A 17,570-nucleotide genomic window follows, 5' to 3' on the forward strand; every position below is an offset into this window, starting at 1 on the left:
CTAAAAGTCAAGCTAAAAATACCCCAATTTACGTATTGGATAAATCAAATGTAGACTAATCCAATCCACTCGTAGCCTTAGCTCTAGCTGTCCACATATACAAATGCTTTCCACGAACTTTTCTGAAGACCCATTTTCTGAAGCTTCAGAAGTCCACTTTGTCTAATTCTAATTCTCTGTGGATCCTAAGCATAAAAATAATAGCAAACCTCCTACTATGCCTTCAAAAATCCATCCCAGTCTCCCAATCACCAGAGTGGAGACAGTGGTTTTCGTTGTAGACAGGCCAGGGATGCTCATAGCCAAGGCAGAGACATAAAGTCAATGAATAACAACAACAGCAACTAGAATAACAGCTTACACACTGTTGTCAAGGTACTACTTTAACACCCAGAGCCAATGGTAGCTCTCATCTGTGATACATTCTTTAAGCAAAGGAGAGCAAGTGTCTCATTCATAAAATGCCATGCGTGCCTCTGAACCTCTGAAGCTAGGAAGGCGGCCATGGTGCCAAGTCATGCTAGCTTCGTGGCAACCTCTGCGACGGTGGAAGATGTGGCTGCTACCCGTTGAAAGAGACATTGTTGCTTGCCCACTCTACAGTCATCTCCCTTTCTTACTTGCTAACGGCAAACTCATCTGTTTGGGTGTCACTGTATACTCCCTAGGGGATGAATCTAAACTCATGTGAATCTCTCCTGCCGACCCAGTTGCCCAGGATCGGTTAAGGGATGGGTTTGGACCCACTCCAGGTTGATGAGATATGAAGACACATTTGCTGCAGGATCCTAGGAAATATTTCATTCCTGAGAAAAGACAGTTACAACTGAAGAAAGCTCTTCTGTCCTCCCTTCTCCCCTGCTTAGTGAGCTGTCACAGGGGGATATGATATTGAATCGAGGCAACCATTTTGCATCCATGGGAAGAAACATCGCCGCCATATTGGAAGTGGCAGATGGGCCCTCAATGACCTGTGTTCTTGACACAGGTAACCTGCCTGTGTAACAACCCTGGGGCCACCCCCTGCCATTTGTTAAGTGCATAGCACATATCCTAATGCTTTAAGCCATTATGAAGGTTTGACTTCCTTCCCCCTTTTCCCCTCAGCTGCTTCAAGCACTTAGCATCCTTCTAGAATTACAGGAGAGACTGGAGTGGCTTATGGTATTGGGAGAGTCTAGGGGACCCCTAACTCTTGTAGGTCATTCTACTTTTCCAGTAAGAATTTTCCCTTTATCTTTACTCTAGAATGACTTCTTGTACCTCATTGATACTCCTTCATAGTGCCCAGTATAGGCGAAGGAATGATGTGTGTTGACTGGAAGACACAGTGACCACGGATTAGCAATGGCTTTGTTCTGGGATTAAGAACCCAGGACCTATCAACCCAACAGAGGTATTGTTAAGCTTGAGGATGAGTCTGAGATATAACTAGGTGAATGAAAGATGGGCCAGTAGCTCCAACATAGTTCAAAGCAGGTAGAGGCTAGATACACCTAATGGACACTGACGCCCACCCACGTGCGGTTCCTCTGGCCATGTCCCGCCTCCTTTTGCTTGGGGCTGATTAACCAGATACTAACTCGCTCTCCAGATACACGTGGATGAGGAAGAACCACCGCAGTAGATGCTCTCATGCCATTTCCCAAATAGCCGATGCACTGCTTTTCCACTCTTGTCAAATACTGTACCTTCAATCTCATGGGCATTAGTGCTCCAGTATTTTGCCTAAGAGTCAAATGAGAGTCATCTGTTTAGTGTTTTGGGGTCAATTTATTACAGATATTAAGAGAAAACAAAAGAGGAGAGAAAAAGTACCATATGAATGATTCTATGCTACATATGGTTTGCTGGTTCTGTTTTCAATCATACTTATAATTATTTAATGAAAAGTAAAAAGCTAGCACTTTATTTACAGTTTGTAACTCAACCACCAACATTTGTGTAAGACACAATATTTTTCGACTTTCACTACATGCATAGTAGAAAGGAAAGGCTCAGTTCTCATACATCCACCAAGCAGGGGCTGGCCCTTAGCACCCCCTCCGGAACAGCTATTTCCTGGCTGTCACTGGGGCTCTGACTACTGCAGTTTAAAAGAAATGTAACTCATGTAATTTTTTCTCTGAAGGAACTAGACAATCCTTTGTAAACCAACAAACTTTTTAACCAAGTTTGTAAACCAATCAATTTTCTGTTCCTCCTATTAGTTCCCCCCACCTCCCCCAAACCAGATCTGTTCACCTAACTTATGGGAACCTTATACAACCCGTATTCCCACTATGAATTGGTCCTGGTCTGAGACCAGCTCATCTTGGCTCAGCCTTGTGTGTTTTACATATACAGTACCATATTGCAGCCAGCAGAGGGAGCTCTAACTCCCTAGTGTTGATTTTTAAACTTCTCCCAATTACATGGCTGCCCTAAAAATCTCTGCAAAAGACCAGAAGGCATTACTCCATAAATCAAAAAATCCTACTACTATTTCCAGCCAAAACAGAATCCACATTTGGAAACCAATAAAGTTGAGTGACATTTCCAGGCCATATCTGGTAGACTGGCTTCCCCATTCCAACCAAGTCTGTGGTAAAAATGGGAGGAAGGGCAGAGTACAGCAGTACCCCAGAGCTGAATCAGAAAGGTAACAGTGAGTTCTCTAGTCATGTAAAGATGGGGGACAGGGAAACAAACACTGTCCAGGCTCTTCAGTTTATTCTAAAGCAGGAGTCAGATTTCCTCTTTAAAGATATTTGCCAACAAGTCCAATGATGGGAAGCCACAGAGGGAGGCAGTCACGTTCCACAGGCAACGGCTGCCTCTGCTTTCAGATTCTCTTTCAACACCAGAGGCACGTCTAGTGTTCTAATTCTGTTCGTCTCTCATCACTATGAAAATTTGTTCCCTGGTCCTCAGTGGACGAGTACCAAGTGGTTGGTAGAAATGGGAGTGGAGCACACTTCGTGCGGAAAATTCTGAAAACAAGGTGGCTCTCACCTGGATATCTATCTATCTATCTATCTATCTCCCAGTTATTTATGTCCCTGCTCCAGGTGGCCTTTGCTTCTTTTTGTCGAGAGCTTAGATGAAGTTTTCACGGCAGGGTCATTTGTATTTTACACCAAATCACTACCAGCTTTATGTCTATCTACAACCCAGTTTGACTTACAGGATATAATAAAGACCCCCATCCACATCCATAATGTCCCCCACCTGCTACAGGTGGTGCAGAGAGGTACCGTGTGAAATTCCACAGTTAGAACCTAATCTCTTGGCTTATGATTTTGATCTTAATTAAATGCAAATATTCCTTGAGGAAGGTAGCACTTTAAGGCCATTTTGTATACATGAGAATTTTAAGGACAAGAGGGAATTTCAGGAGGAAGAGAAGTTGGGGAGAGGGCTCAAATCAAGGAATTTGGAAAGCTGGAAAGGTAAGCAGACTATTCCAGGCTCTCTGCCCCAGGAGAATCTGTGAATGTTCATGAGTCTCTGCTGTGTGCTGGGCACCACTGCCAGGCATTGGCCACAGCAGCGGGCAAGACAGACCAGGCTTCTGCTTTTCTGGAGTCAGGAATGGCAAGGAGGGTGTGGGGCAGAGAAAATAAGCAAGTAAAGCAACAGCGAGCAAGCTAACTGCAGATGGAGATGAACGCTTTGAAGAAAATGGGGTACGATAGAGGGTGACTAACAAGGTGGATGGAAGGATCTGGGGAGAGGGGCCCGAGCAGAAGGAAATGGAGAGGGAAAAAGAAGGACAGTGCAGCTCGAGGATGGTAAGCAAGAAAGGGAACGAGGGGTGGCAGGAGTTGAGGTTGGAGAGGAATGAGGGTGGGGTGTGTGTGTGTGTGTGTGTGAGTGAGGGGTGGTGGGGGTGAGGAGTGCAGACTCTGAGGAGTGCAGACTCTGCAGGCTTTTGCTCTGAGAAAGATGGAAATTGTCAGAGGATTTTGGTCAAATATGGCATGACTTGCATTTTTAAAAATTGTGGTAAAACATATATAACATCATATTTACTGTTTTAACCATTTCTAAGTGTACACTGGAGTGGCTTTAAGTCCATTCACAATGTTGTGTCACCATCGCCTTATGTATCTCCAGAACTTTTCATCTTCCCAAACGGAAACTCTGTACCCATTAAGTAATGACTCCCCATTCCCTCCAGTCCCCAGCCCTTGGCAACCACCATTCTACTTTGTCTTTACGGATGCGGCTGCTCCAGGTACCTTACATAAATGGAATCATATCTGTCCTTTTGTGTCTGGCTTATTTCACTTAGCATAATGTGTTCAAGGCTCATCCGTACTGTAACATGATGACATGTTTCAACAGGGTCCCTCTGGCTGCCACACTGAAGACAGACCATAGGGGAGTAAAGGCGGAAGGAAGGAGGCCAGGAGGGGCCATGGCCCTGGTCCAGGTGAGAGAGGTGGGGCTGGGACCAGGGAGCACCTGGCATTGCTTGTCTACTGGCACAAAAGCGAAGGTGAAAAACTTCCCAAGACACCCTGTGCCCTGAGGCCCAGCTCTGCCGAGGCCTGTCCAGCGCCAGAGCTCACGGGCCACCCAGGTTACCTTTATAAAGTTCACTTTGCAGTGGCAGGAATCATCATTCACGTTCTTGATAACAATCTCTCCATAGTGCTCGATCCACCTCTGCCCACTTAAGATGTTATGGATGCAAGAGGTCACTTTGTTCCACTCAAAATGATCTCCAAAACTAAAGGAAGAAAAAGCGAAAGTAACAACTACGAGAGCAGCCAGCAGCTAATGCAAACGAGCACTGCTGCTTAAAAAACAAGTCCTGTAATGAATTACTCATTCCTTCATTAATGGAGCCAACACCGATTGAGCCGTGCTGGGCAGTCTAAGAGCTTTCACCCTCTCAGGAGGCTGGGAGGTGGGTGAAGGTCAGACCCAGGAGGCTGCCAGAGGCTCCACTAGAAGCTGGAGGTCTCCTGGAACAACCCACTCTGTCCTGTGCCAGAGGAGACGCGTCGAAAGTCACCGAACTATGAAAGGAGAGTGGCAAGGGCAGGGTAGAGGGGTTTTCCACAATGTGCTCTCTACACACATACATATATGTGCACACACACGAATGTGTACATACAGGCGCACACATGCACATATATACTGATGTATATACACGTGTAGGTGTGTATATTTAGGCACATATGTATACAGGCAGATCTCGCTTTATTGCGTTCTTTACAAGTTGAAGGTCTGTGGCAACCCTGTGTAGAGCAAGTCTATTGGCAGCATTTTTCCAACAGCATCTGCTCCCTTCATGTCTATGAAGTATATAAAACATGACTTTCATAAGCAATGGGAAACCAAAAAATTCATGTGACTCACTATATTGTAATATTTGCTGTATTGCAGTGGTCTAGAACCAAACCCGCAATCTCTCTGAGGTGTGTCTGTATACATACACACACACATATATATTTTACATATTACTCTTAAGATACGTATATCTTAAGTCTTTTACAATGAGAAGGTATTCAGATATGACTTATGGAGTTAAATAATAATCATGAGGATAATGGTAACAAGACTAAACACTTAAATGACACATAATATGTGCCAATTACTATTTTTTTTTTTTTTTTTGCGGTATGAGGGCCTCTCACTGTTGTGGCCACTCCTGTTGCAGAGCACAGGGTCTGGACGCGCAGGCTCAGTGGCCATGGCTCACGGGCCCAGCCGCTCTGCGACATGTGGGATCTTCCCGGACTGGGGCACAAACCCGTGTCCCCTGCATCAGCAGGCGGACTCCCAACCACTGCGCCACCAGGGAAGCCCGCCAATTACTATTTTAAGTGCTTTTCGTATCTGCTTAACCTTCGCAACAGTCTTATGAAGTAGATGGTTCATTATCCCTGTTTCATAGATGAGAGAACTGGTGATCAGAAAGGTTAAGTAACCTGCCCAAGGATTTGCAACTAGTAAGTAATGGTGTTAGCACAGGAGTCCCAGTAGCCCAGTTCCAGAGGCCATAATGATTACCATTTTCCTTTATGAATAAGTATCAATAATCCCTGAAGATCAAGGCCATAGCTTTCTTTAAAAATTTTTTTGACAGTGAGGCAGGACAACAGTGCTAAAGAAATATTATCATTCTTAATTGTGTTAGAAAGTAGAAATGTAGTTTTTAAAGCCCCTACTTGGGAACTTTGGTGTCCAGGAAGCATTTCCATTAGAGAGAACAAAAATGTGAGACTGTCAAAATGAAGAACATTTGAAGCTACTGTCAAACACATTAACAGAAAAAAACACACTCAGCACCACGGGGGACAATGGGAATCCTGTTCCTAAACCTTGGCCCTAAATTCTATAAAGTTCCTAACCACAGAAGGAGAACTTACGCTGGCAGAGTCACATGGGTTGTGCCAATGGGAACAATTTCCATGGATTTGCCCCAGAATTTGTTCTTCCATCTCATGTCTGAAATGAAATAATACCAAATATTACATATTTAGCAGGTGAGCTAGGTAGATCAAAGCGTTCTTAGGCTGGATAAATGATCAACCACAATACAGGACAATCTCTTCATAATAAAATTCATTATTATTCAATGTAAGTAGCAACTGAGTACCTGGAACAGAATCAGAGAAACTAAAATTATAAAGTCCCTCCCTTGGAAGAACTCACAGTGGGAAAGGCATACAGAAGTGAAAACGAGTAAGGCCCCCCAGAGAGGCACGGGCCACAACTGGGTATGTTGTAAGGTGAAATGGAACCAGAGAAGGAAAGCCCAACATGCTTGGGGAAGGCATCAGAAGAGGTTTGTCTAAAGAGGCCGCTTAAACTGGGCTTGAAGAATAAACAGTTCACTAGGCAGAGAAAAAGCAGTTTAAGGCAGAAGACATGAGAAGACACGAGAGAACAGGGTGTGGTTCTGTCCTCTGGGTCTCAGACTGTTTAGAGAGAAGAGTAGGAAAACAGCTTGAGTGCAAAAAAACAGCGGGCCCTACAAGCTTGGCTAAGAAGTCTGATTTGGGTGCACTGGGGGAAATAAGGTTTTGTTTAGACAGAGAATTGATGTGATGAGATACAGACTTTGCCAAGATAATTGGCAGCAGTATGGAGAATGGAACAGGAGCAGGAGAGATGAGAAGCAGGTGACCTGTATGCTCAAGGGATAAATGAGGATGAAGTGAACCAGGACAGGGGTGGTAGGGATGGAGTAGAAGGGAATGATCCTGGAACCATTAAAGAAGCAGAGATAAAACTGGGTGACAAATTAGATGCTGATTGTGAAAGACGGGGAGAATTTGTGGATGATCTCAGATTCTTCCAACTTGCATGAATGATGGTGCCATCAGAGAGACAGGGAATAGAAAAAGAAGGGCAGAGGCAGACGATCCCTCTGGCTGCTGGGTGACAATACACAGACCATAGGGGAGCAAAGGTGAATGCAGGGAGGACAGTAGGGGGTCATGGCCGTGGTCCAGGAGAGAGGTGGGCTGGGACCAGGAAGCTCCTGGGCACATATTACATGATTCTATTTATATGACATGTCCAGACTAGGCAAATCTATAGGCACAGAAAGAAGTTCAGTGGTTGCCTAAGGATGGAAGAGCTTGACAGAAATTGGAAGGTGGGGGGTGGGGGTGGGGGGGAGCCACTAAAAGGTGGGAAAAGAGGTTTCTTTTTGGAGTGATGAAAATGTTCTAAAATTGATTGTAGTGATGATTGTACAGCTCTGTGAATACATGAAAAACCACTGACTTGTACCTTTTAATTAGGTGAGTTGTATAGCCTATAAATTATATCTCAATAAGCTGTTACCCCCCAAAAGGTAATTGGTTGTTTAAAGCAAATCAGTAACAATGTATGACAGGGTTTATAACATATGTAAGTAAAATGTTTGTCCACAATAGCAAACGTTGGGGAAGGGGAAATAGAAGTACACTTTTGTAAGCTGCCCTTGCTATATGTTAAGTAGCATAATATCACTTGAAAGGAGACTGTGATATGTTAAAGATATATAATATGAATCCTAAAGTAACAACCAAAAAATGGAACAAAGAAGTACAGCTAATAAGGCAACAAAGGATATACAATGGAATCACAGAAAATAATTAATCCAAAAGAACGTAAAAAAAGAAGAAAAGGGGAACAAAGAACAGATGCAACAAACAGAAAACAAATAACAAGAGGTCAAATTTAAAACCAACTATGTTGATAATCACAATAAATGTAAGTGATCTAAACAACCTAATCAAAAGGCAGGAAAATGTCAAAGTGGATAAAAAAGAGCAAGATTTGGCAGTCGTGGGCTTATGGAGACACGGGATTGCCCAGGAAGAAGCTGATGAAGAAGCAAAGGGAGTGGAGGAGAAAACTCTGATTGATGTAAGGAGCACACAGGAAGTACTTGAAGAAGACCCCTCCCATTACCTAATACCTAACTTAAAAAAATAATAATAAAGTGCTAACAAGGTCAATGACACAGCAATTAGGAGGTTAGATATCTTATGGGAATTATTTCCAGAGGGTTTCGGTGAAAGAGAAGTCTCCAGTCAAGCTTCAATTTTAAACTTTAGTAGCAAAGACTCAGAAAGGAAACCATGGTACTTGTAACCTAAACTGGTAATATTGCGTCCAGAGAGAGAAACTGGATGGCTACGATCTGGAATGGGGGAAGGAAATTTTTCCACAAAATACTCTCTCTCATCTTTTAAATTTTATAGATGCATTTAAAAAAAGGCAGTGTGGCATATCAGGTGTTAACCAGTTAGCAGAAAAGAATCTTTTAAAAAACTGACATGTGCTCATTGTTCAAAAACCTGGGATGCTCAAATTTTCTTTCTATAGCACCTTCTGACTTTGGAATAAATAACTTAACAAAATTAATTAATCCATTTAGGAAATATTTGCAGCCTTATTTATTCTTCAGAGCAAGCCATCCCTTCCCAAATTCAAAATATAATAAACTGAATACAGGAACAACCCCAAACTGAAAAAAAAAGTCAGCCATGTAAAATTTCAGGAATAAAATTTAAAGCTTCAAAAGCAAAAGAACCGTCTGCTGTCTAGAATCTGATAAATAACCGTAAATATTTAATGTCTTGAAATACATGAGGCATTTCAAATGGCCACGGAATGTGATAAAGGAAAAATTGTAGCAATAAACCATGGTGGTGGCCCAGACAAAGACTGAGGATTTTGAAAGAAGAGAACAACTAAGTTATCCTCCAGAATCTTGAATTTTGAAGTCGACAAACGGCAGTTATTGTTCAGAGGTGAGAGGCAAGAACATCAAGTGGTACAGTTGCTTCCAATGAGGCCCAAGTCCAGGGCCCACTTTTGACCTTAACAAGCGTTTACAGTAGTTCCTGAATGAAATAAATTATACCATTACACAAAAGGACAGAAGTCAAATATACGAGCACATTACCTTGCCAGAAAACAAAATTTCCAGACTCAGCGTGACATGCAGAAATAGGTGGATGGTGGCTGACCTGATGGAAACAAAGGCGAAGAAACAAACAATTAACTTTTGTGTCTCACGAAATCCATTCTTTCTCCCTTGCACTGAGATGTAATACGATTGCAGCGTCAAACTGAACGGAAACTTGTTTAGTTTCCCTTCAATAAGTCTGTCCTCAAGAGGGTGCTCCTGACATAGTCAGCTCTGTCTTGCTCAAATATGTCAGGAGAAAGCCTGTGAATGGAAGCCTCCAGAAGCCTGGGGAAAAAGCAGCCGAGTGGTGAGTGATGAGGGTAGAGACGTGTTTTGAAAGACATGAAAACAAAAGCAGAGATGCAAACACTGCCCACTTATAAATCATCTAATCTGACGTTAGCTGCCAAGGTCAAAATCAATGCTATTCTGAAAGGACCCACAAATGTTTTAATTAAGATGTCAAACAGTCGAACCTAGTTACGTAAATATTCCTAAGCAACACACAAATGCTCTTTGGCTCAGCAGATTTTACTCTTTTGAAAACTCTGCATCACATAGTCCAGCCACTTTTTATTAAATCACTGACGAGAAGACGAATCCAAGATAGTTTTTTTAAAAAAAGAATGTTTTTATTAAAAAAAAAAAGCTAAACAATTATGGAAGAAATGTTAGTCAACTGCTAAGAAAAAATTTTTGTTCATAAAAATATCTTGAGTAAATATGCAAATTACATTCTAGAAAAGAGAGTCCCGTGTAACAGAGACTGTAGCTCATTTCCCTGCCTTTTATCACTGAGGTCATTACTTCTGTTTTATTCACTAATGAAGAAGCTAAAGAGAAAAGACTTCTCAGTTAATTTCCTCATTATCTCGGTAACATGCAAGGCACGAGAGCAGTATATGTGCTGTTATCATAATTCGGTATTAGTAAAACCAGAGTAATGCTGCTAGCGGCGTTTACAGAAATTTCTCTGACTAAGCTGGTTCTTAGCAAAGGTATCTTACATTTAGGGCATTTGGGCCAAAGCCATCATATTATACATGAGGAGACTGAAACTAGAAAGACTAAGTAACAGTAACGTTTCCCAGACACACTGATAGGGAAGAAGTAGAGGTAAACCCCAGCATTTTTGGTTTACAGATGGTTTTCAAAAAAGTTTCACACAAAAAAATCCTTAAGCAGCCACACCCTGTTTTCAAACATATCTTATCAAGAACTCAGTATACTCAGAACCCGGCTTGAGGTGAACAGGTGTGGCAGGAAGTGGGGATGACCAATCCACAACCACTCGCCTTGCTCTGGACCCTGGACTGCAGTGAACACGGAACACAGTTTAAGAACCACTTCTGTGGCCCTCCTCCAGGTGGAGAACGGCAGGGACAGGATCATCGTGAGTGACACCACACACACGTTCAACTGATGGGAGTGCAATGGTACCAGCCTGGCTCGGAGAAAAGTAGGGACAAAGATGTCAACAGGGCAGGCATCTTTCAGGTCTTGATGAATATAAATCCCAGATCCAATATGAGGTGGGAGGTGCACATTTACTGTCCCTTGATGGTCTTAATTCTCAGAGGCCTCTTGAGAATGTGAGCCCCCTCCCCGTGCCTATGTGCTTTTCAGCTCAAACACTGACTTAGAAACCTCACTCCTAAAATGCAACTCTCTGCTTTCCTTCATCTTCTTCTTTTTCAGTCCAACCCCCTGAAGATACTTTATATCACAAACCGCTACACCCCTGTTTTCCCTTCTTTTCCCACTAGCTCTCAACAAAAACAGCGGAGTTAACTTTTAAGCCTCAGGATCATATAAAACTAAACTAGGGCAAGACAACACCAACCCCTCACTTCTTCACTCTACCTGCCCTATCCACCCCCGAGTGGAGGGGAGAGGAGCTATGGAATGTTCCCCTGTCCCACAATGTAGGCATATTTTAAAGTAGATTATTATAAAGTAGATCATATTCATTCCCACAGAAATTATATAGTAAAAAATGTAAAGATCACAGCCTTTATCAAGAATTTGGCATTTTATAAGTCTGGCTAAATATAAACATCAAAGCAAAATACAATATATAAAAACTATAAACTCTTCTGTAATAATTTAAAATCCCATAATACAAGGATAAATATACTGTCCATATGAATTATAAAAGCAAGCCTATCATACCATAAAGTATACATATGTCCCATAAAATGCTAATTTGACCTTTTTTTTTTTTTGCGTTACGCGGGCCTCTCACTGCTGTGGCCTCTCCCGTTGCGGAGCACAGGCTCCGGACGCGCAGGCCCAGCGGCCATCTTCCCGGACCGGGGCACGAACCCGTGTCCCTGCATCAGCAGGCGGACTCTCAACCACTGCGCCACCAGGGAAGCCCTAATTCGACCTTTTTTTTTTTTTTTTTTGACCTTTTAAAATGATTGTGTCAGATTAATGAATCAATGCTTAGCAAAGTGCCTTTAGATGGGGTCCAAGGGCTGTTTTCTGAATGCATTAATCTCAACATTGAAATATCAGTGATTTGGCTTATTTCTTTCTGGCTTAAAAAGGCCTTTGGGAGTGATTTATTTGGTGCACATGGCTTTTCAGAAGTTTACAAAGCTTTCCAGGGAAATTAAATTGATGCCTTATTTTTCTTTGATATATTTCCTCACAACAGGTTATTTATTCATGAAACATTTCTGAAGCCTCTGCCATGTGCTGCATGAGTTTCAGAGAGTGAGGGAGAGCTTCTGAAGTCCCACAGATCTAGAACCTAACTGCAATATCATCTACTGGCTGTATGACCTTGAGTGTGTTTTAAAACCCTCTGGGCCCCAATTACCTCATCTGAAAAATAGCGCTAGTACCACTGACTTTGCAAACCCAAAAAGATAACACATGGAAAGTGCCAGGATCATATGCTGGTATGGAGTAAGCAGAGATTAAATTTTAACTTTGTGTCATGAGTGGTATTTCCACTTAGCTCTCACGGTCACCTTGTGTCTTCATTACCCTTATTTTATAAATTAGGAAACGGGTTCTTTCCAGTGAAGAGCCTGCCCAGTGTTACACAGTTAATCAGTGATGAGGGTAGTGTTTTAAACCCAGGTCCTCAGACTTCAAATCCAATGCTGTTTCCTGCGATGCCTCAGCTGCTCCTCAATGACTGCTCTCAAAGTTGGGCTCTGGTCCCTCCCCAGAGCCTCGGCACACCATTAAGGTCCCATCTCATGGATACTTGGAGAAGGAATCTTCTGAGTCTGACCTTTCCAACCTCTCTCTCATTTATTTCTTTGTAGAATGAGGTCTGAGAATCCCTCTGGCTTCAAGATGCTATCATTCTAACATCTGTTTTCTTTGAATCCTAACATCAGAGGCGGCAGTGGATGCCAGCCAACTGGAGAAGATTCTGTTAAGTCTTTGATTAATTTTAATACCCATGGAAAGGGGGTAATACACAGTTAATCATTTAATCTTTGTTGACGGTAATCTCTCTAAAATCTACCGGAATAGAGAATAATGTGCACAATCGAACCTGTGTTTGCTAGTACGGGATTTGGTTGAGTTTCTCTTCTCATTACATTGTAACCCAGGCATAGAAAGGCACTAGATTTTGAGTCTGAACTGATTCAGCCCCGCAGTAGACGCTGTCTGTTAGTCTGCTAGCTAAAGCCACTTTAGACTAGTTTTTTAGTATCTCTCTCCATCACTTCCTCTCCATTCCAATCAAATAAGAGCAATTTCTGACTGGTAAGGATTCTCAAACATTCAGGAAATTAGTTTACATGGTTTTTATTGGGCAAATATTTATATGTATCTTTTTTCTACAATCCCAGAGTCAATGAGTTCCCATGGTAGTTAAGAATTCTTGTAATTTATTTGTGTATCTGAGGTCTTTCTTCACCCTGACCTAATCATTTGTGATAGATGCTTTGAGAATGCACTTTATATGAGGTGGGTGGTAAGGAGAGGAGAATATGGGTCAAGAGTGCATTCAATATGTGTGTATTTTGTAGGTTTTTCTTCTTCAGATTTAGAAAAATAAACCCTTAAATACATCAATTCTGCAGCTCTCCAGAGGCATAACTATAGAGTCCTCCTAGTTCTGGACGCGTCTCTAACCATGAAGCCCTGCTCGTGGAAAAGAGAACAAGTGGCAGGTCAAAAATCACCCACAGAGGGGACCAAGGCATTCATCAAACATTTGCTGATTGCCTGTGATGTGTCAGGCACTGTCTTAGTCACTGTGGATACAATGAGAAACAAAAGAAACAAAAATCTTTATCCTCCTGGAGTTTACATTTTAGTGCAGAAGTAGGTGAGACAGACTATTAAACAAATGAGCACATAATCTGTCAGTAGTAAAGGAGAATAAAGCAAGGATGAGGATGGAGGATGGCAGATGGTCAGTGGAAGTATCATATCAGACAGGGTGGTTGGGGCAGGACTCTGTGATAGAAACCTCTGAGGCTAAGAGAAATAAGGCAGTTAACCACATGGATAGCTGGGGGAAGTATGTCTAGATCAGAGGACACAGCCACTACCCAGGGCTGACAAATGCCTGGTATGTTTTAGGAGAAGCAAAAAGGCCAGCATGGGGCTTCCCTGGTGGCGCAGTGGTTGAGAGTCCGCCTGCCGATGCAGGGGACACGGGTTCGTGCCCCGGTCCGGGAGGATCCCACATGCCGCGGAGCAGCTGGGCCCGTGAGCCATGGCCGCTGAGCCTGTGCATCCGGAGCCTCTGCTCCTCAACGGGAGAGGCCACAGCAGTGAGAGGCCCGTGTACGGCAAAAAAAAAAAAAAAAAAAAAAAAGGCCAGCATGGCTAAAGCTAAATGAGTCAAAGTGGAAGGAGTCATGATATCTGGGGGTGGCATATCGCAGGGCTTTGTGGGCCATAGCCAGGACTTGGGATTTGATCCCAAGTGACTGGGGAAATCGTGAGAGCAATCACTCTGGCTGCTGAGTGCAGAATTGGCTATGGAAACAAGAGACCAGTTGATGAGTCTATCGCAACAAGCCCAGTCATTGATGCCGATGGCTTGGGCTTGGAGGCCAGCACCAGTGGGGTGGCAGTGAAAATGGCTGGTTTTGGAAGGAAGATCCTAGGATTTGCTGATGAATAGGACGTGGATTATAAGAGAAAGCTATTAAGGAGGATGCCAAGGATACTGGCCTGATTTTGGGGAAAATACAGTTGCCAATTATTTTCTCTTCCCCTAAGTTCAGAGTTAAGCACTTATTTGATAAATACATGGTTTCTTAAAAAAAACAAAAAACAAAAAACAAAAAACTACATTAAGTAATGACTTGACCTAGAAATGCAGAAGCACTGGTTTAGTCACCTTACAGTTGACTTATTGCTTATTTTATTTGAACAGCTTGAATTTCCCCTGATAATGTCTTTAAACAAGCTGCCACTTTAATCGAAGTAAATAACCCTACCTACTAGTAGATGAAAGAACTATTCAGACGGGTGATGTGGGTGTGCAACGGGGTGGGGGTGGGGGAGTGATAAGTAGGGTATTTTTAAATCCAGCCAAGAATGTTCAGAGTTCTGATGAGTAACAGAAAAGGAAGAAGGGCTGAACCCATGAAGCAAAAGATAAAAGACTTCAATTGAATCTCTTACATTTTAGTAACTCAATAACTTTGCTCAGCTTTGCTGCCAGAAACTCAACAGTAGTGGCTGGGTGGGTAAATGGTGAAGATGGCTTGAGCAGTGACCTGACAACTGAAGTTCCAGGTAATTAGGAAAAGCCACTTTTAGACAATAGCTTAACTGCTTATCCTTTATAGACACCAACTTCTGTACTTTTGTTCCCAAAGGTACAAAACAGAGAAGCAAAGCAAACTGAAATGAGTTTTCTGACGCGTCCAGTCCCTGATGAAGCTCCAACCCAGGCTGCCCGAGAACCAAGAATCCTGCCAGCAGGATCCTCGGTCCCTGACAAGGCAAAGGAAGTCCGTTCCTTCTGGATTCCCTTGGAAAAAAAGGAAACTCCTCCCCTGAGAAGGTGGAACAGTCAGAGGTTAGCACATATGACGGGAATGTTTATGATTGATTCCTGAATATTCCTTGTTCACAAAGGCCACTGCCCAGCCCACAACGGCAGTTGAGAACAAAGCCCTACGTGAGTTTGGAGGATGAAAGGTTTATGTGACAATGAGAGGCAAAACCCCATAGTCTGAACAGTGTACAAAAGGCTGTTTTCACATCGGCAGCTGGTGACTCCGGCAGCTCTGAGCACTAAACCCACACAAGAGACACCAAAAAAAAGGTGAGGGAGAGAGGATGCTGGCATAGGAACAAAGGGTGCAGCTGAGGGCCGCTGGAAGGTGCCGATGGGCCTAGGCGTCGGTTTCCTCACCTGTAACTGATCCTCACCCCACTTGCCACACAGGGGTATTGTGAAGATCAAATAAGGTCCTGCACAAGTTTGAAAAGCAAAAAGCACCCTGCAAGCATAATACTAGTTAACTGACAGAAGGAAAACTTGAACAGCAAATGCTTTCTCTCGTTTCTGACTGCACGAGTCATTTTGCTCCTGCATTTTTGGGTCTTCTGCATGAGATACAAGGTAAAGGGGGCACGCTTCCACATAGCTGAACTCTGCGCAGTAGTACTTACTTCAACTTCCTTAATCACCGACGACTCCAAACATCCCCATACCCACCAAAACCGCAAACCACAAAACCTAAGGGCTTGGAGGAAAGGGATAGACATCACTTTCCAAATCACCTGACTCTGCTGTCTAGAAAACTCAGTAGAAAAGCTGAGTTAGCTTTGTTTCTTTCCAGGTCCTTTCACTTGGAGATATGATTTCCATCAATGTCCTCCTTAGAATAAAATTCAACCCCCAAATCTTAATTCGGGGTCCTGTTCAGTTTATTATATTAGTCATTCAGCAAGCTCTACTTATTGTAGAGAGATACAAGAAAGCAAAGAAGCCCCAAACTCTGAAAGCGGAAGTCCATCACCTACACCTAATAGACAAGGGTAGAGTCACGCTGTCTCTGTAACAGAACATCTCCTGGGTCAGAAGCAGAAGGAGCCAGACTGGCAGGTACCAGCATGAAACAGAATAAATGCTCTGGCACTCTCTTTAGATGTGGTAAATTAGAAAGCCTTCATGCACAACGGGTCGCCAGGTCAGCATAACCAACAGGGGCGAGGGAGGGAATGGGGGAGGCTGAATGGATGTTTCTCCTGCTGGCTGGGAAAGGAAGGCCCTGGTCAAAACCCTTTTCACTTCTGCGGCAGTGGACAGCCTGCCACATTGAATTAAATAGCCACCTCTCCTTCTCACTGTACACTTACCTGATGACTACAATTCTGTCTTCCTAAGTAGTCTATGGGGAAAGCATCACTGGTCAGGCTGACCAAAGCCATCTGGTCCCCACGGCAGGTCTATTTTTCATGCTAAAGGCATATAGTAGCATTTATGTCTCTTATAACCTTAGCTAGTGTGATTCTGTCCCTGAGAGGCTCGTCCATTCCCAGGTATATTTAAAGAATCAACTATCTAGCCCATAAGGCTAAATTCAAGACAGATGAAGTGGTTCCCTCACGATCAGGACTGTTGGTATCCCCATGGTGAAGCCAGCTGTGAGGACTCCTGGGTGCCTCATGGCTTGCTTTGTGTCAGAGACTCACCAGTGACATTATGCCACCTTCAAACCACCTGAATCAGTACAGTAGATATAGCACATCTTATTTCAACACTCCTCTAAGTGTTCTTAACACTGTATATTAAAAAGCATTTTAAAAGTTGCCTCTAAATATAAGAGCAATAACCAGGTACTGAATGTGCTTTATATATCAATGTGTTATTTCCCTTACCCTTCCTGCAACCTATGAGCTAAGCATGATCATTCCTATTTTACAGATAAACAACTGAGTTTCAGAAAGTTTAAGTAGTTTATACAAGGCCACACACAAAGTGGCGGGGTTAAGATTTTAAAGCAGGTCCATATGACACCCAGCACGCCCTATGCTACTAACAACGGCCAGATCCCTTTCTTGCTTATTTCCTTAGGATCCGTTTCACGGAACTAAAGACTAACTTATGTAATGCTCTTTCTGTCTCTGCGCACATGTGCCCAGGAGCTCTGCTTTCTCTCTCCCTGCCACCACAGTGGAAGCACGTGCAGATCCTGAATCAGCCCTGCCCCAT

At 43.1% G+C, this 17,570-nt stretch overlaps 1 protein-coding gene across 4 annotated transcripts in view; it reads right to left on the reverse strand.

Annotated features, from left to right (window-relative positions):
• The window catches only part of OSBPL3 (oxysterol binding protein like 3), a 206,004-nt gene that overhangs the window by 10,840 nt on the left and 177,594 nt on the right, over positions 1 to 17,570 (reverse strand). For all 4 annotated transcript variants that reach the window (XM_060020622.1, XM_060020624.1, XM_060020623.1 and 1 more), the window contains 4 exons: positions 9,404 to 9,467; positions 6,366 to 6,444; positions 4,573 to 4,717; positions 1,584 to 1,728 (listed from right to left, as the gene is read on the reverse strand). In XM_060020622.1, coding sequence (XP_059876605.1) covers positions 1,584 to 1,728; positions 4,573 to 4,717; positions 6,366 to 6,444; positions 9,404 to 9,467 — 433 coding nt within the window. The remainder of the gene's footprint in view (positions 1 to 1,583; positions 1,729 to 4,572; positions 4,718 to 6,365; positions 6,445 to 9,403; positions 9,468 to 17,570) is intronic.

This window comes from Delphinus delphis, chromosome 9, assembly GCF_949987515.2.
Source record: "Delphinus delphis chromosome 9, mDelDel1.2, whole genome shotgun sequence".
Lineage (NCBI taxonomy): Eukaryota > Metazoa > Chordata > Mammalia > Artiodactyla > Delphinidae > Delphinus > Delphinus delphis.